This window comes from Sinocyclocheilus grahami, unplaced genomic scaffold (assembly GCF_001515645.1).
Source record: "Sinocyclocheilus grahami isolate Dianchi unplaced genomic scaffold, SAMN03320097.WGS_v1.1 scaffold622.1, whole genome shotgun sequence".
NCBI classification, from domain to species: Eukaryota; Metazoa; Chordata; class Actinopteri; order Cypriniformes; family Cyprinidae; genus Sinocyclocheilus; species Sinocyclocheilus grahami.
The window spans coordinates 390,653-409,821 of record NW_015505801.1 but is presented as its reverse complement, the minus strand read 5'-3'; the positions used below and the strand labels follow the sequence as shown (position 1 = coordinate 409,821).

The 19,169-nt window shown below is 38.9% G+C and overlaps 2 protein-coding genes across 2 annotated transcripts in view; one reads left to right on the top strand and one right to left on the bottom strand.

The window, feature by feature from the left end:
- Positions 1–7,256, bottom strand: part of LOC107557862 (endothelin-converting enzyme 2-like) — a 60,631-nt gene extending 53,375 nt beyond the window's left edge. Inside the window, exon 1 of the mRNA XM_016241428.1 lies at positions 6,978–7,256. Coding sequence (XP_016096914.1) covers positions 6,978–7,137 — 160 coding nt within the window. The 5' untranslated portion in view covers positions 7,138–7,256. The remainder of the gene's footprint in view (positions 1–6,977) is intronic.
- Positions 7,257–8,895: 1,639 nt separating this feature from the next.
- The window catches only part of LOC107557881 (condensin complex subunit 1-like), a 25,864-nt gene continuing 15,590 nt past the window's right edge, over positions 8,896–19,169 (top strand). The window contains exons 1-18 of the mRNA XM_016241455.1: positions 8,896–8,984; positions 9,324–9,451; positions 9,585–9,660; positions 10,991–11,049; positions 11,150–11,325; positions 11,972–12,117; positions 12,925–13,052; positions 13,140–13,263; positions 15,086–15,233; positions 15,686–15,883; positions 15,978–16,112; positions 16,354–16,441; positions 16,563–16,755; positions 16,835–16,953; positions 17,115–17,321; positions 17,744–17,918; positions 18,009–18,093; positions 18,170–18,306. Coding sequence (XP_016096941.1) covers positions 9,334–9,451; positions 9,585–9,660; positions 10,991–11,049; positions 11,150–11,325; positions 11,972–12,117; positions 12,925–13,052; positions 13,140–13,263; positions 15,086–15,233; positions 15,686–15,883; positions 15,978–16,112; positions 16,354–16,441; positions 16,563–16,755; positions 16,835–16,953; positions 17,115–17,321; positions 17,744–17,918; positions 18,009–18,093; positions 18,170–18,306 — 2,312 coding nt within the window. The 5' untranslated portion in view covers positions 8,896–8,984; positions 9,324–9,333. The remainder of the gene's footprint in view (positions 8,985–9,323; positions 9,452–9,584; positions 9,661–10,990; positions 11,050–11,149; positions 11,326–11,971; positions 12,118–12,924; positions 13,053–13,139; positions 13,264–15,085; positions 15,234–15,685; positions 15,884–15,977; positions 16,113–16,353; positions 16,442–16,562; positions 16,756–16,834; positions 16,954–17,114; positions 17,322–17,743; positions 17,919–18,008; positions 18,094–18,169; positions 18,307–19,169) is intronic.

Genomic DNA, 19,169 nt, shown 5'->3' with positions numbered 1-19,169 from the left:
CCATGCAGCAAACAGATCCAGAGATGCCTGGGAAGGACTAAAGCCTGACTGAAAATTAAAGGTTTCAGCAGATCAACGACACACAAATAGTGTAAGTGTGAGTTAATATACTGTAAATTAACCCAAGAGAGAAAATATATGTGTATGGGAGTCAGATCAGATGCATGTGGGAATTGAACACGAGTGCGTATGTGTGTGTGGTTATTAGGTACAGGATATATAACTCAAACCCTTTCCTAAATCACACATACACAAACAGTTTTTTTTCATGTGCATCCGCTGCCCCATTTATCGGAGGAGAGCCCATTTATCATCCGAGCACCATTGCCCGGGTAACTCAGTTAATATTCCAGACATGAGTCAGAGAGAGAGAGAAAGAAAGAAAGAGAGAAAGTGAGAGAGAATGAGTGAAATTCTCCCTGATCTGCAAACAAATAAGCAACACAGTTAGAGGTCTAACACACAAAGCCAGGTTTCCTAAAAGGTCACATAAGGCATATGTGCACTCAAGATCACACTTATGCATAATACAGTGTACATACAAAAAAAAACATGAATAATCTACCCAAAACAGGATCCAACCCACAAAAACACACAGCACACACTTGCATACGTACACAAAATGCATATTTTTACAAAATCAAACACATTAAACTATATTGTATGCTTGTAATAATATATATATATATGCAAAAATATTAAGCAGAACAACTGTTTTTAAAATTGATAATAACAAAAAAACTTTATGGTGGCTTGTGAAAGCTTAGACAGAAAGCTATATGCTTGCTACAGCGGTCTTGTTATGGTGTCTTGGGTGGTTGCTGAATTCTTGCTAGATGCTTGAGTTCTGGCTGATTGCTAGGGAGTTGCTATGCATTTGCTAGGGTGTTCTGGATGGTTGCTAATTGGTTGTTATAGTATTGTTATGCATTGCTAAGATGTTGTAGATGGTTGTTTTGATGTTCTGGGTGGTTGCTAGGATGTTCTGGAATCAAGTCATCAATGAATGTCATAAATAAATAAAATAAACACTACCTTTCAAGACTTCAACCCTTTTTTTTATTAATACTTGTATTCAGCAAATATGCATTAATCAAAAATGTCTGTAAGTACTTCTACATTTTTACAATAAAATTACATTTTAAAATTTTTTCAACTTTCAATTCAAAGTATCCTGAAAGAATGTATCACAGTTTCCAAAAAAACATAACTATCATCAATAATGATAATAAGAAATGTGAATATACCGTTTGTGTTTGTGTGCACACACACAGACAAACTGTATTTTCAATTTCAGAAGGAAATTTAAAATAATTTGGCTAGAAAGTGGAAAGTCAGTGCAATGCGACAAAATTGTGACAAAAAGAGGACTGGGGTGACCCTCAAATGAAGGCATGTTGCATTGCATTTTGCTGATCAGGCATATCTAGTATAGACAGCTTTGCAGTTTTGTTGATTATACTGGGAGCAATCTAGGTTTACCTCATCAGTCTAGACAGACTAATATGCTGTTGTTCTGAAAACTTGTTTTGACAACATCCTCCTTCCCTCTGACCACTGATTTTAAGTAATTCTTGGTTAAGACCAGCAGGCAAAATCTATTTTTCAATAAAACGGTGGAAAACATATGGAATGGCCAGACGGCACTGGCGCAAAAGGAATATCAGAGATGGGAAACTTCTCTGCAGAATCCCAGGTTGCCATAGTTACAGCTCACAATGCACCACTCAGTCTAGAGTCTAGTACAATGAAGTGGAAGTAAAACTGACCCAAGATTAGAGTCCCCCATCCATCCTAACAACAATTTGAAGCCAATATAAAGTCTGCACCTATGACTAACTTCTCTCAGCAGACAGTTTATGAAAATCCAGCAAGGACAACCATGCAGCAAACAGATCCAGAGATGCCTGGGAAGGACTAAAGCCTGACTGAAAATTAAAGGTTTCAGCAGATCAACGACACACAAATAGTGTAAGTGTGAGTTAATATACTGTAAATTAACCCAAGAGAGAAAATATATGTGTATGGGAGTCAGATCAGATGCATGTGGGAATTGAACACGAGTGCGTATGTGTGTGTGGTTATTAGGTACAGGATATATAACTCAAACCCTTTCCTAAATCACACATACACAAACAGTTTTTTTTCATGTGCATCCGCTGCCCCATTTATCGGAGGAGAGCCCATTTATCATCCGAGCACCATTGCCCGGGTAACTCAGTTAATATTCCAGACATGAGTCAGAGAGAGAGAGAAAGAAAGAAAGAGAGAAAGTGAGAGAGAATGAGTGAAATTCTCCCTGATCTGCAAACAAATAAGCAACACAGTTAGAGGTCTAACACACAAAGCCAGGTTTCCTAAAAGGTCACATAAGGCATATGTGCACTCAAGATCACACTTATGCATAATACAGTGTACATACAAAAAAAAACATGAATAATCTACCCAAAACAGGATCCAACCCACAAAAACACACAGCACACACTTGCATACGTACACAAAATGCATATTTTTACAAAATCAAACACATTAAACTATATTGTATGCTTGTAATAATATATATATATATGCAAAAATATTAAGCAGAACAACTGTTTTTAAAATTGATAATAACAAAAATTTATTTCTGAGCAACATATCAGCATATTAGAATGATTTCTAAAGGACCGTGCAACACTGAACACTAAATTGAATAAATTACACTTTAAAAAATATCAATTTTAATTTTATTAATTTGTAATAATATTTTTTTTTTAAACACAGAAAACATTTTTAAAAGATCCCCATGAAAACAACAAAACACATTATATTCTTGTTTATAATGTATATACACACAACAAAAACAATGGTTCAACACACAAAACTTTCCACACAAATGCACACTAATTTAACTGGCAAAAATTTATTTTTTCAAAAATTGCATCACTATATTCTTATGCTTAAACTGTACAAAATGCAAAGCATTGTATGTATATAACAAAAAAACAAAAACAAGGTCCAACAAAAAAAGGCCACATTAACACGATGATATAATAGGAAACTCATTTAACTACCAAAAATAATTCCCCCCCCCCCCAAGATATCACACACAAATATAGTAAAATGCCCTATATTCTTGTGCATTTATAGCATGCCAACAAATTGCATTCAAATAACCAAAGCATGACAGATTTTCCCACTTGAGCACAACACTGGGCAAGCACACACAACTCGCTCACATGCAACCCAATTCTTCATTCAATTTTTCCAACTTTCATTCATAAACTGCAGAGGTTGTGATGGGGGGGGGGGTAACCCCCACCCACATGACTGCAGTACCTTCCAGCAGCATTGACTCCTCTCAGCCAATCAGAAAGCAGAGGGAGAGGAAGGAAGATCAAAACAGGCTGGGCGGTGCCAAGGAGAAACCGCATAACACTGCAGCCTTTCCTTCCCCCACCATTCATTCATCTGTGCCATTCTTTCATTCATCCCTTCACTGATTCATTCATTCATTCGCGTTAACACAGCTACAGCTGATCTGGACCGCAGGGCTCGCTCTCAACACGGTGCAGTCCGGGTTCAGAATGTGTTACGTGTCTCTGGGGGGTAATGAATGCACAGAGCGAGAGAAAAAGAGACGATGCTCGCAGTGTGAAGCGAGCGCTGACTCACACTCATTCTGACCGATAGTGACTCATGATTTCTCTATTCAAGACAGTTCATTCAAAACTCAATTGCCTCAAACTCTTCGGGACTTCACTGAAGATGAAATGTGATTGTTCTGACACACAACAAAGAACAGTTGAAAGCTTCTCTTTTTCTTTGTTAGCTTGTTCACTGCAGTAGGGTTCAGCAGTGAAACCAATAGCAACCAAGAGAGAGTGTGAATGGGGGGACCCTGTTGATGGTACGCTGGTATGACTTCAATGACCACCTTCACACCTCTCTCCTCTATCTTTGCTCTTTCCATTCTGTCAGCAATGACTCTAATGAATGTGAGTTTGCCCATTGAGTGGAAAAAAAACACCTGAGAAGACATGCTAGAAATACAGACACTAATACATATGTATATACAACATTAAAGGAATGCTCTGTGTTTATCAACAACATAATATCAAATTCAGTCACATTAATGAACTATGAGTGCCAAACAGAATTGCACGATCATTTCAACATACACAAGTGTCCATCCTTGCATACAGTTTAATCAGGTCATTAATTAAGGTTTCTTCCACCAAAAACAGCCATGATTTATTTTATTTTATTCAGGACCATTTTCACTCCCTCAACCATAAAACTAAACACAGTTTTTGCTACTATACCTTTAAGACCACTATATGTAAATGACCTGTTATGCTCAAATAAACTCCACATGCTAGCACAGTTTACACATCGTTCATCAGGGCGAGCCAAATTGCTGAACAGACATTGATATGCAAATGTAGAGGCGGTTGTGCCATCAAAACCATGACCATTTTTAGTGACTGAACCGTTTTCACATCTTTGTTTCCATTAATGGTCCATTTTCACATACGCATACAGGTCAAGAGCAAGATGGGATCTGAACTGCCTTTCTCTGTGACAGAATCTGCTAATGTTAACTGCAGGGATTCCACTTCTCCTCACGCAACAAACCGTTACACAACCACAGAAACTTGAGACACATTGCAGCCTTAACAGCCTGTTCAGGAATCTGCCTTGAGCTACTGCATTATGGGTAAAGGAGGACACTTATGTTTTTGTGGCAGTATCCTTGAGCATGGAAAAATAAAAGACAAAGATGATGAAAGAGCTTGATGGAGAGGGACATTTCATAACCAAAGAATCCATGTAAATTATAACCCAATCCCAAGCAGTTCAGCAGCAATTTAGTGGAAGGAAATCAAAGAGCTCAATGGAGAACAAATATTTCATAACCATATGATGAACAAAGAACTACAAGATTCAATTCAGCAGCAATTTAGTGGTAAAAGGGTCATGACTGGAGCATTACATAAAGAAAAAGATGTTTGTTACTTGTCAGCGGTCACAAGGGAAGCACACGAGAGAAGGGTGTGCCTAGGAACTCCTCGCCCTGTTCCCCAGATGAGAAAGGTCACAGAGAGCATAGCTGTAGTGTTTGTGAGGGTGGACTGCGGAGGAAACATAATGTGGATGCAAAAAGGGTGTCTGTGTGGGGAGAGAGTTTCCTCACTGAGCTGATGAAATAAAATCTGTTTATCATTAAATACACACTTCATTGATCCAAGATGCATGAAATAAAGCTCAACATTGACCCACACTAGGCCCTAAACCAAAGAGCGTGAATGGTGGCTGATTGATTGGTAATTGGATTGAGATATAGCTGAACTAGTCCTTGGGGGACAGGAGCTTGTGTCATTGCAATGAAGAACAGATCTAGACCTCAGAGTGCATGTCAGAGGTCCACACTCATCTCTAATACAGCACCAGCTGAATACTGTGAGTGAACTGACCAATACTGCCCCCTTGAGTCTGACTAACACTGCAGCAACAGTAAATGTAGTAAACGCATTATTATTATGCGTTACAGCGCTGCAGAATGCTCAACACAAATAATTCACCTCATTGTTTGTCCACCAGACATTATCTTTCAAATAACAAAAGCTGGAAGTGTGAATGTTGATTTTGCACCAAGAAACCAGATGATAGAAAATCATTTTTAAGCTTCTCCATGATAAGTTTTCATCATATTTTGTAGGTTCCTTTGGAGAAACCTGTGATTACATGCTTTTAAAAAGCTGTAAAAGCAAGGATGGTCATAGGTTCAAACCCTGGAAAGAGTTCCCACATAATCAATATGCCCCTGAGCAAGCCACTTAATCCCAGGATACCCCAAGCGGGACATCTCTGTAGGTCTTACACTGTCTTGAGTATAAAAATAATCTGCTAAAATAACCAATGTCAGGAGAATTATAATATAAGTCCTTAACTAAAAATGTTACCAACCTAAATGTAACCATTAAACAACCACCACCTTGCTATTTGAAGACATGGCAACGAATAACTGTTTAATAAATTACTGTTCAGGATACATGCTTAAACCACATTTGATCATAATTTGCTCATTATAGATACACCTAGTAAGTTTTTTTTTTTATTATTTGGTTCTTTATCATCTCAACAGTACCAGTAGTTTTGGATTGCACTGCACTGTGACTAGACTGCTGTACACGACTGAAAGCATCGTTTTAAAAAACAGATTTTTCTTATTAATATTAGCAGTTTGGTCAATTGCATGATGCAGCAAGTGTCTTGCTCATGAGAGAGTGACACGCTCCATGTAGATTAAAATAGATTTACTAGAAGACTAATAGGGCTTATGTCATTGAACTCCATTTTAATGTTATTTCTGCAAAGTGGCACTTGTTTCTTTATTTCAAGTTGGCAAAAAAAAATACATAAAATGCTGGGTATACCTTTAAAGAAATAGTTCACCCAAAAACGAAAACGTGCTGAAAATGTACTCACCCTGAGGCCATCCAAGATGTAGATGAGTTTGTTTCTTCAACTGATCAAATTTGGAGAATTTTATATCTCTTGCTCAGCAATGGATCCTCTGCAGTGAATGGGTGCAGTCAGAATGAGCATTCAAAAATCTGATAAAAACATCTCAATAATTCACCAGTAATCGACATGACATTTATTCATCCACTTTGGAGTCATGTGGATTTCTGAGATATTTTAAATCAGCTGTTTAGACTCTCATTCTGACGGCACCCATTCACTGCAGAGCAAGTGATGTAATGCTAAATTTCCACAAATCTGTTCCAATGAAAAAAAAAAACTCATCTATATCTTGGATGGCCTGAGGATGAGTACATTTTAAGCAAATCTTCATTCAAACTATTTAAGGCAGATAAAAATTTCTCAAAATAATGCAGCAGCAACCCCTGCTGACCATTGTGTAATATACACAATACAACGATATACGATGACTCATAATGCTGATTTTGTTTTCTAAGTGTCTAACTTACCTAGCATCAAAATGTTTTCTTCCGTTCCCACGTGCTGTTTGAGCAGATGTTTCAATTTAGTGAAGTCACCGAACCACTCGAAGCTCTCCTCCGTCCGATACCGCTCATTCCAGTAATTAACATCTTTATAGTTGGCGTTAGAGTCCGGAAAATATTCCATCCTGATATAAAATAGAAATGAAGGTCATACGTGTTATTAAAAGCTTGTTATTAAAACATGCGTTGCTGTCCTATTTGTTGTTGTGATGGTGTGTATAACACCATGACAAGCCCAGTTGTGTCTGGATCAGATCTGTAAATACTGTGCATAATGTTGACTGATTACATGAAACACTAATTTGGTTAAATACGCTTTGGACCAGGTCACATAGAAAATTATAAAATAAAATTCGATAAAATAAAACCCGGGCTCTTACCATGTCTTTCAGTTTTACTGTGAAACATGTGCGTCTAAAACACCGAACAAAAGAAACTACTAGTGGGTATTTTAAAACAGATCTGTCGGTATTCTGGGTCTAACTTAACAAGACAACCCACATGTTTTTTTTGTGTGTGTTTTTTTTCATGCATTCTAACCTCGTGGTCATCATGACGCCAAGAGTGGGAATTTAAAGCAGCACTATGTTTTTTACTTTTTCTGTGTTCAAAATTTGCAAAATGTATATAATGAGCGAGTACATCATGAATTAATTCAATTCAGTCTTATTCCGAATCACTACGGTACACTTATAATAAGTACTTATATTTGGACTATTGTAGCCTGGTCGGGTCGTCACCGCTGCGGAGTAACACATACCTGCGTGAATCGCCATAGACATAAACTTAGAGAAGTAGCTCCGGTTGGAATGTTCTTCCGCGGGATGTGTGCAGTTCTGTTTATTAACCACTAGAGCACGTGCTGCTCAGAGGTGCTGCTTTAATGCTGTGATGTCAAAATAAACGTTTAATACAACGCAAGAGGTTGTTTGCTTGACATTGGGAAATTAACCGCACCGGCTAAATCTGGCATACACTAACGTTACATCGTTTATGTAATTACGAAAAAGTGGACACTTGTCATACGATTGTTGTTAATATGATCACGGTTACTTGCATTTTGCCCAGGTCAACGGATTCAAAGGTTGTTTTATTGCAGGTTGGCTTCCAATCAGAATCCATAGCACCGTTTTAATCAAACCTACATTATCATTGAGTTCCCTGATTATAAAGACTACTATCAGCCTTCTAAAGCTTCCTGAACACATCATTCTTTGCTGAATAATTCATCTGCACCATTCGCAGCTTGTAACTTTAATTTTCTGCCATTGTTATACTGGTGTTGCAACAATGATGGTCCTGTAAACTCGTGAAAACACAAGAAGCTTGGCAAAACGTTGATACAACGATCCAAAACTATTTTAAAACGGCAGGATGACACTAAAATAAAGTAAATGTTAAATTGAGTAAAATAAAACCAAAACAACCAAAGTAACTATGTTGTGGACTAACAAGCATATTACTCAGCACAGCGCCCGTCCATAAAAGTAAAATATGAGAAAAATGGTTAGGGCGAAGAATGAGAATTTCAGTACTTTACAAAAATTACCATAAATGTATGTTATGTCTTCTTTAAAGTGTCAGTAAATTCTATTGTAATTCATAGTTTGTTACAACACTTTTTTTTTACCACGTTACTGTATCTGATACATTTTTAATGTAGCATTTTCACATTCTTTTTACGTCCTACTTGGCTTTTAAAAAAAAGTTTCAATCCAAACCCTCGCGCCTTTGAAGCGTCTAAACTGCCGCAAATCATACAAGAAGAAGAAGAAGAACCCCTCGCGCCCTCTTCTGATCAGTTGGGCGTGGCGTTTGTGAGTGGGCGGAGTGATGGCGTACTTCCTTTGGCGCGCGCTGAGTAAAATTCAAAGCTGCGACTCAAACCGTTCAGTCAGTCCAGTCTGCTTCATGCGGATTAGTTCTTCTGGTTAGGATTTGTTGGGAAGAAATTTGTCTTTTTTTTGTACGGTGAGTATTTGAATGTGTTGTGGTATTTTTTTCAACCGTAGGAAGTGTGTAGCCTAGAAGAAATTTAGATTTGTCTGTTCGCTGTGGTTAGCGTAGCATGCTAGCTTGCCCTGTCCAACAAAACAAACGTGTTTTGCTTAAGTCTATGTAAGCGGAATTTTTTTTTTCTATGTTTTGTGTTTATATTAGCCAAGTTGATGCGTTTAAGTGTTAGACCGTACCTTTATAGGGCATACATTCTGGGCTTGATGTAACTTAGCCGTGTGTATTTTTCTGTTGCTACTCTGTGGTGGCTTATCTTACAGATCAGCATGTGTATATTCACTGATTGTCGTTTAGGCGTGCAGAGATGTCGTGGGATTTTATTGTACCGGTTTGTTTGGACGATCTCGTGAAGTCTGGTGCTGTTAACCAGTATGTGGTTCAGGATGTGCTGTCTGCTAAACAGCTTCCCTCTCACATCAACAGTAAGTGCTGAGCACTTTTTAACTGTATATATTTCAATACTCTTATCTGGACTGGTGTAACTACACTTTTTTTTTTTTTTTTTTTTTTAATTTTATTTATTTTTTTTTTATAAATCTGTCGTCTGCTATGAAGGTTTTAAAGCAGGACTGAGAAGTCAAGGGCCCCTGTGCATCCTGGAACATTTTGACACAGCATACAGTGTTTTGAAGTAAGTGTAGACAACCCAGAAACATTTATGCATATATACAAAACCTGAACCGTATACAATTTTCTAAGCCTTAGAATAAACTAAGCGTGTGAATCTAAAATATGCGTGTTAGAGAATGTACAAATGGTTAACATTGTGTCATATCAGTCAGAAAAGCAGTTCTGGGTTTTTTTTTTTTTTTTTTTTTTTTTTTTTTTAATTTTATTTATTTTTTTTTTATAAATCTGTCGTCTGCTATGAAGGTTTTAAAGCAGGACTGAGAAGTCAAGGGCCCCTGTGCATCCTGGAACATTTTGACACAGCATACAGTGTTTTGAAGTAAGTGTAGACAACCCAGAAACATTTATGCATATATACAAAACCTGAACCGTATACAATTTTCTAAGCCTTAGAATAAACTAAGCAAAAATAAATAATCATCAAATGAAAACAAATTGACCATAATAAGTTATTATAGCTTGTGATGTTTTATTTATCAAGAGTGTTTCAAAACCCAAGAACACTATACAATTCCTTACAAGAACCAATGTCAGAAGAACAATGCGGCTAAATGTACAACTGATGGGGGAAAACAACAAGAAATGGCAATGTTATAAATATATTTTTATGTGTTAAACATTAAAGGGATAGTTCACCCAAAAATGAAAATTCTGTCATCATTTACTCGCCCTCATGTTGTTCCAAACCTGTATGAGTTGCTTTCTTATGTTGAACACAAAAAAATATATTTTGAAGATTGCTGGTAATTAAACAGTTGGTGGTTACCATTGACGTCCATAGTATTTTTTTTCCTACTATGGAAGTCAATGGCAACCACAAACTGTTTGATTACCAGCAATCTTCAAAATATCTTTTGTTCAACATAAAGCAACTCATACAGGTTTGGAACGACATGAGGGCGAGTAAACAAGAAATGGCAATGTTATAAATATATTTTTATGTGTTAAACATTAAAGGGATAGTTCACCCAAAAATGAAAATTCTGTCATCATTTACTCGCCCTCATGTTGTTCCAAACCTGTATGAGTTGCTTTCTTATGTTGAACACAAAAAAATATATTTTGAAGATTGCTGGTAATTAAACAGTTGGTGGTTACCATTGACGTCCATAGTATTTTTTTTCCTACTATGGAAGTCAATGGCAACCACAAACTGTTTGATTACCAGCAATCTTCAAAATATCTTTTGTTCAACATAAAGCAACTCATACAGGTTTGGAACGACATGAGGGCGAGTAAATGATGACAGAATTTTCATTTTTGGGTGAACTATCCCTTTAACCCCATGTTACCATGACTTTGTCTAAGCATAATTTTCTGTATGCATTTAGACATTGTCGCACAGTGGATGTGGCAGTGAAAGAAGACGCACTGGAGTTGCTGATACAAGGTTGAAATTTCATAGTCAAACTTCCTTATCACCAAGTCATATTACTTGTAGTTATTTGGAATGAATCGAAACTATATTTTCCACAATGCTCTCTTTTCAGTGGTCAGAGGCCTGTCGGTTTCCCTGCCGACCCTTCTTTTGTCAGGCTCTTTATCAGCCATGGACCGCAAACAGCAGCTCAATACTGTGAAGATGAGCGTTTTTCTTCTTTGCAAACTCACAGAAACACTTGAGAGTGACTCATACAGGGAGACTATCGTCACGGCACCCAGCAAGGTACTGCTGAATGTTGAGTTTTTATTATTCATAAGTTGTATATACCAGTGGTTCTAAATTCCAGTCCTCACGACCCCCCCACTCTGGACATTTTGTATGTGTCTCCTATCACTTCAGACATTTGTTCTATTTGACTGTAAGTGCCCTGCAAAGTGGACTTCACAGGATATTCTGCCCTGATTCCAGTTTGAAGGGAGCCTATAGGTTCCATTCAGGTCGCCAGGACTGGAATTGAGAACCACTGGTTTATTCTATGCCCCGTGATGAGAACAAGGCAAATACGAGCTGATTGGCTGGGATCTTGTTCTCTTGCTCTCTGACTGGTAGGTAATCTTGGCAGAGCAGTGGAGATTGGCTGCGCTGCTGCAAGGGCCCACCCATATTGATGCTGGCTGTCAAGCATAATACAATTCTCCTTTAGAAATGGATATTTGTGGATGATTTGGCAGCTTACAGTGTGTGTGTGTGTGTGTGTGTTTGAGTATGTCCCGTGTGTAAATGTGTCAGTCAGCAAAGAGTCACATCTCCTAAAATGGGCCCACCAGCTGTGAATGTTTTCTTTGGTAATCTGAGGGCAACAACTATTGTTTCTAAGCTTGTTGATTTTGTGTATACCCCATATTAAATATCTCTTTGTCTTTCTCAGGGTCGCAAGAAGGATAAAGCTGCCGGAAAAGGTCTCCTGCAGTGGGACAGTGAGAGAGAGAAAGTTCTTCAGTGTTTCACTCAACTGCTGCAGCTGGACATTCGCACACTGTGGAGTCTGTCTCTAGTGGAGGAGGAGTTTGTCAGGTAAATTCTGGTAGATTTTCCTCTTAAAATATCACCTTTCTCCGTTTAACCTTTGTAGCGCTATATGTCTTAAAGGGTTAGTTCACCCAAAAATGAAAATTCTGTCATTAATTACTCGCCCTCATGTCGTTCCAAACCTGTAAGACCTTCGTTCATCTTCGGAACACAAATTAAGATATTTTTGATGGAATCTGAGAGCTGTCTGACCCTGCAAAGAGCTGCGTCTCGCCGGGTCTGTTTCCTACGTTGTTGTCATTTGATCTGAACGAAAACCGAGTATCCGTGTGACGCAGCTGACACAGAACTGCATACATTGTTTACGTCCAGCGGATACTCCAAAATGGCGCTACAGGGTAATGCGGAGGAGACGAATTGTTGAATGATTTTCTTTTCTCTTTCTTTTGCGCACAAAGTATTCTCATAGCTTCGTATAATTGCGGTTGAACCACTTATGTTACATGTATTTTACCTATCTCCTTGCTACGTTGCTGGACTTGGGAACATTTCAGTTTTATTGCTGTCTGTGCAGGGTCAGACAGCTCTCAGATTCCATCAAAAATATCTTTTAAATAAAAGTATTTTTTTGAAAATATCTTTTCAAAAATAAATTTGTGTTCCGAGGATGAACGAAGGTCTTATGGGTTTGGAACAACATGAGGGTGAGTAATTAATGACAGAAATATATATATATATATATATATATATATATTTTTTTTTTTTTTTTTTGGTTGAACTAACCCTTTAAGATATCATTATAATCACATGTGTCAGTTTCTACTTGTCTAATGTTTGTCAATTTTTATGTAGCTGTGTGACATGCTGTTGCTATAAACTCCTGGAAAACCCCACCATAAGCCACGTGAAGAGCAAGTCCACCAGAGATGCCATCATTCATGTGCTAGGAATCATGGTGAAGAAATACAATCACATGTTGGGTAGGTTTATATGTACACCGTGAATGGGTTTGCAATGGTGTAGATGTTGAGCTGAGTTGTCCTGAGTGTTTTCTCTTTCCTGTACAGGAGCATGTGTGAAGGTGATTCAGCTCTTGCAGCACTTTGAGCAGCTGGCGTCAGTATGTGCTCAAGCTGTGGCTGCCTGGAGCTCAGAGTACGGGGTCAAGGCCATCGTCGGAGAGATCATGAGGTGATTCTTAATAACCTTAGTGGTCTTGTGATACTTTGTTGGTATGACTGCATATACAGTCTTCATTTCAGGCTGGGCTGCAAAGCAACAATGTGATTATTTTAAAGGGGGGGTGATTCTTTTCTATACTCACTAGGGCTGTGCGATTAATCGAAATCGCGATTTGAGACGTTGCGATTTTTTTTAATCGCAAAGCCTGCATAATGGACGCGATATTACTCTGTTCCAGAGCATATGCATGACTGCCAGCCTTGAGTTGCAGTCTTACTAACCAATAGAGTGAGCGCACCTCCGTTCTCCCCAATCAGCACTGCTCTAGCCAACTGCATAAACACACACCATTAAATAAAACAAAAAAAACAAAGCGGGAGAGAGACAGAGTGGGACTACTGTAAATTCAGTCTACTGGGTCAGATCGATAGTTAGGAAAATTAAAACTAAAGAAAAACGTATGCAACTTAAGATTCTAAATGACAGACAACGAACAAAAAGGTAACGTTAATTTTCAAGAGCTTATCTAAAGTGCATATCTAAAGCTCCCGTATCGGTTCAGTTTCAGTACTGGTGAATAAAAGATACATTCTTGGATGTTTTTGTTAGTATGTGAACGTTCTTACACTTTATCTCCCCAACAGATTAATTTTAAAAAGTTTATAATGCATGTTGGCTATTCCCAATTCAGAAGAGCGCACACACAGCTTGTGTCTGTGAATGCTTCTCGTACTCGCTCCTCTCTGCCCCACGTGGCGCGAATCCCGCGTCACGGACGAGCCGTTCATGCTTGCCGCACTCACAGCCTGTCTCGTAATGCTCGTTTATACTCGCACCCGGCTCCGCACCGCAAGTCTTCACGAGTGCATCTGGCAGTATGGATGAGGCTTGATGCACGCACGCAACTTGTGTCGACTCGCGCCTGGCTCCGCATTTAAAACGAATGTAAATTCAGTCTAAATGCTTGCTAATTTCACTTGGATGAAAGAAACATTCAGCACATTTTCCACTTGTTCTTAAAATCCCAAATACTTCAAATGAATAAATCAGCCTATGTAACATATGGAATATTTTAATTATTGATTTAAGAAAGTTCTTTATTTATAAAAAATAAACTAATATTTTCTGTGAAATTCAGTAAGTTAATTCTGTAAAAGTAGTTATACCATTATAATCTTGCCTGCTGGAAAAAAAAAAACAATAGAACCCCTTCCAAAACACAATAAAAAAATGTAATGTATTTCAGGGTTATAATGGGAATTTGTTTGGTTTTAATGTAAACTATAATGGTGACTATTTGATGGATTCTATTGTTGGTATGTAATCTGGCAGATGGCAACCAATAGAACAACAGTAATTCCTATTGGAATAATGCCCAAAACAAAAAGGAATTTTGTAATGGTTTAATGGAAACTATAAGAATTTCTGTGGTTTCTATTGTTTTTTTCAGCAGGGTAATGATACCCATACTGTGCTGCACATTATTGGCAATATTGAGCTGAAGCTTGACTTTGCAAATTTAAAATTGCAATATCTGTCAAAAAAAAAAATCGCAATTTTTATATATTTCCAGTGTAGCAGCACTCATCAAATGATATAATTTTACTTTTAAGTGTATAATTTAAAGTTTATTATTAAGGTTGTTAATTATTATATATTTTGGTTTGTATCTGTCAAAATCCAAAGAAATAGATTTTTCCATGTATTTACCACTATATATTCGCTTAACATTTTGGGGTTGTGTTTCCAGCAAAGTAACTATTTTGATTAATTTAACATCTTATTACAATAATATAACCCACTCTAAATCAAATCTCCGTGTGTGTTTCAGAGAGATTGGTCAGAAGTCAAGTGAGGAACTAGCCAGAGAAGGTTCAGGTGTGAAAGCTTTTTCAAGCTTTTTGTCTGACCTCAGTACTCTGGTACCCGAAACCATGATCCCCAACATCAGTGTTCTCCTTACACACCTGGAGGGAGAGGTACAGTCACATGTTCTCTTTCATCTCTTCTTTCATTGGATTCTTGCTCTGTGATGAGACCAAGGCGAATATGAGCCCATTGAATTAGAGTGAGTTCTCCTGTGTTCCTATTGGCTGGTAATCTTGGCTGGGCAGTGAAGATTTGCTGTCTTGCTGTAAGGGCCTGCCTACATTCAACAAGCCCATTCCTCTGAGTTTTCTATCCTTTGAAGAAATGGGGAAGAAAAGGATGGGGCTTACAGTGTGTGTGTGTGTGCGCGCGCACGCGCGCCCGTGTGTGTGTGGGGTCACAGGTTGAATCTGTTCTCTGCTGTAATTCTTTGGGCATTGAGCTCTCTCTTTGGTAATCTGAGGGCAATCATTTAAAACGAAGCTGTGAGTTTCAGAGATTAACTCTTCTTTGAATGTGTGTGTGTGTGTGCTCTGTTAACATGCGGTTTGTGTTTGGACAGAGTCCCAGCCTGCGGGTGGCTGTGTGTGAGGTTCTCGGTGAGGTTCTTGTCCGGGTTTTGTCTGGTGATCAGCTGGATGATTCTGCTCGTTCAAGCCGAGATCGTTTCCTGGACACATTGCAGGAGCACATCCATGATGCCCACTCGCATGTCCGAGCACGTGTGTTACAGGTGTATGCACGTGTTGTCAACAGCAAGGTGTGTGGATTGTTTTTCCCCTTTTCTCTTCAACAGAAAATTAAGGGTTTTATTCTTGGGTGCTCTAAGATATAATCCTCCGCCTCCTTTCCAGGCCTTGCCCCTGTGCAGGTACACAGAAGTTATGGAGCTGACCGTTGGGCGTCTGGGTGACAAGTCTGTCCATGTGTGTAAGAGTGCTATCCAGCTGCTGGCTGCCTTCATTGCTCATAACCCTTACAGCTGCAAGGTACAAATATGCTCAATTAAAACATCTGGTAGATGCATTTACCATTCTAAAAAAAATTTAATACTTTTATTCAGTGAGAACTCATTCAATATTCACAAATATTTAGCAGTACAACTGTTTCAACATTGATAAGAAGGATCATGTGACAAATTAATCTTACTGACCCTAAACTTTTAAACACTAGGGTACCTAACTATTTACAGAGATCAAATGCACCTGCTTTTGTTTTCGCCATGTCAAGTTGAGCAGTTTGGACCTGAAAAAGCCTCTGGAAAAAGAGATGGCCAAATTAAAAGAGATGAGAGACGCTCAGAAAGAGCAAATGCCCGGTATGTTTCTTTTCTAATTGAATTGCTGCTTTCAGTCTTTTGTTCTAGTCTGCCTGGAGTCACTATCACTGGCACTGCAGAAATTGTTTCCAGCTGTAAGATTTTAGATTTGTGTTTGTAGTTGCAGTCATCACAGCAGCTGATCTTTGGGATGCGATGAAGCCTGAGGTAGAGATGACCGTGAAATCACAACTGGAGCCTGGCAGTGAGGAAGAGGAGGATGAAAAAGAGGAGCAGACAGAGGGAAAGGAGGAGAGAAGCGACAGAAACACTGCTTTACAAATCGCACAGCTTCTCCGGGAAAGCAAATACAGGTTAGTGTAAATTAAAACACAAATATTCTCATACCCTTACTTCTGCACACAGACATGCAATGTGTTTAATTGTTTGTAGGAAAGCTGTTGGTCTGTGCATGCGGGCTCACTCTCTGTTCCCAGAGTCATCGTTTTTCTCGGATCTAGCCGACTTAAATGCAGAAACCCTCATCAACACACTTGCAACACTTTTCAAGGGTATGTGTTACTTCGAATAGTCTTCTAAACTTCTACATTAAAGAATTTTGCTCCTGCACTGTGGAACTTGTTCATGGTCTCACCTGCCTAGATTAGATGACAGGATTCCTAGTCCAAATAATAACATGAGTTGTGTTTGATGTGCATCTCTCTTCTCTCAGGGCCAGAGCAGGAGACACCTGAAGCCATGTCAAGCGATGCTCCACCCACCCCACAAAAAGAGGGTGGAGGGAATGAAGGTGGAGAGAGCGAACTGAAGAAGCAGGAGATGTTGGTTCAGTACTTGAAAGACACCGAGAGCTTTGCTCTACAAGTAGAAAGAGCCATCGCTGTCATTAACAACATGCTGTACTGGAAAACCACTACTGGTAATTACTATAAACTAAATGACTGTCTGGTTTATATTAAATCTGCATGAAGTAAATTCAACCTATTTTCTAAATGCGTTCATTTCATCCATTTACCTTTTAATCAAAATTATGTAACTCGATATTCTGGAGAAACAAGACTTCTCTTTCGTGACACATGCCAAACTTCCCCAATCATCTAGTCCACTTAAACCCCTTTCTTACAATTGACTGCAAGGTCTAATTCAACTCTGCCTCCATCCAGTTAACAACCGGTGATTAGAACCAAGTCCCTGCCCAGCATTTTTTTTCCTTTTTTCGATAATTCGTTTTACTCTAATATACACAACAATACAGAAGAAAAGATCTTTGTCTTCATCTGATCTTGTCAATCATGGCAAGGTTAACAATGAGTAGTTTCCTCTGATTGGTCTCGCTCTCAGTTGTGCAGGAGGCCGTGCAGTTCTGTGTCACAGCATTTGAGTTTAGTGTGGCCGACTCCGTGTGTGGAGTCAGAAAGATGCTGCCTCTTGTCTGGTCCACTGATGTCACAATCAAAGATGCCGTCATCCAGGCTTACAGACGCCTGTACCTCAACCCCCCCGGTGACAACACCAGGTCTGCAATCATTTTGATTAATTTCATAAGGATGAAGGAACACAATTTGATATACTGTAGCTCAACTGGCCTTTTGTGTCTGTCCATCAGGGCAAAGGCTCAGACTCTAGTGGATAATCTGTCAGATCTGATGATCGATGTTTCATTGGGGACCGTCCAGTGTCTGGAGGAGATTGTGAGTGTTTTTTGCCCCACATGTTAGCATTCCCACAATTTATTTTTCTTTTGACATTGTGTTTCTCTTGGTGCAGGTCCAGGAGTTTTTCAGCAGTGAGAGTGCCCTGCAGACTTCAGTGGTGCAGGTTTTGTGGGAGAGGGTCTCTGGTAAACGAGAGACTAAAGCACTTCACGGGAGAGCTGCAGTGCTATTGCTGGGCATGGCAGCACGGTGAGACACTCAACTCTTAATGCTTCCCAGATGTCTTAAAGGGGTCATATTATGCGATTTCAAGTTTTCCTTTCTCGTTGGAGTGTAACAAGCTGATTGTGCATAGATAAGATCCCTGACGTTGCAAAGACTAAAGTCTCAAAACCAAAGAGATATTCTTTATCAAAGTTAAGACTCTGCCACACCCCCCTAAAACGGCTCGTTCTAACACGCCCCCACATATCTACCTCATTGTGGAAATATTTGCATAATGCCGCCCAAATGTTCACGCAAAGAAAGAAGGCGTGGTTTCAGTAACCGCAGTTAGTGTTGAAGCAGCCATGTCAGGGAGACGCTGTGTGTTTCTAGGCAAAAGCACTTTATTTGACCTTCCGAAAGTAGATGCATTTAGGAATCATTAAGATGACTTACAACAGAACAGCAATGCATGTTATGGACGACCGTTTATTGAACCTAGGAGAGGAGGAAATTCTGACTTTGCTATGACAATCTGGCGCTTCTGAATCAGCTACTGTTTTATTAATTTAAGTATTTGCTATTGACTGTTCAAATGCGGAGTTTTGCGCATTGTGTGTGTGCGCACACATTAAGTAAGGGGCATTACATTTCCGACGAGTGCTTGCGGTGTTCGGCCAATCACAATGCACTGGGTCAGCTGGCCAATCAGAGCAGACTGCGCTTGTCGGAAGGAGGGACTTTGTAGAAAACAAAGCGTTTGAGAGAGGCGAGGCATAGAGGACCTACAATAATGTACAGTATTTGAAAAATGTGTTTTTTGAACATTAAAGCATGTCAACATATTCTGTTACACCAAATACACAAAATAATGAACTTTAAAAAAGCATCATATGACCCCTTTAAAA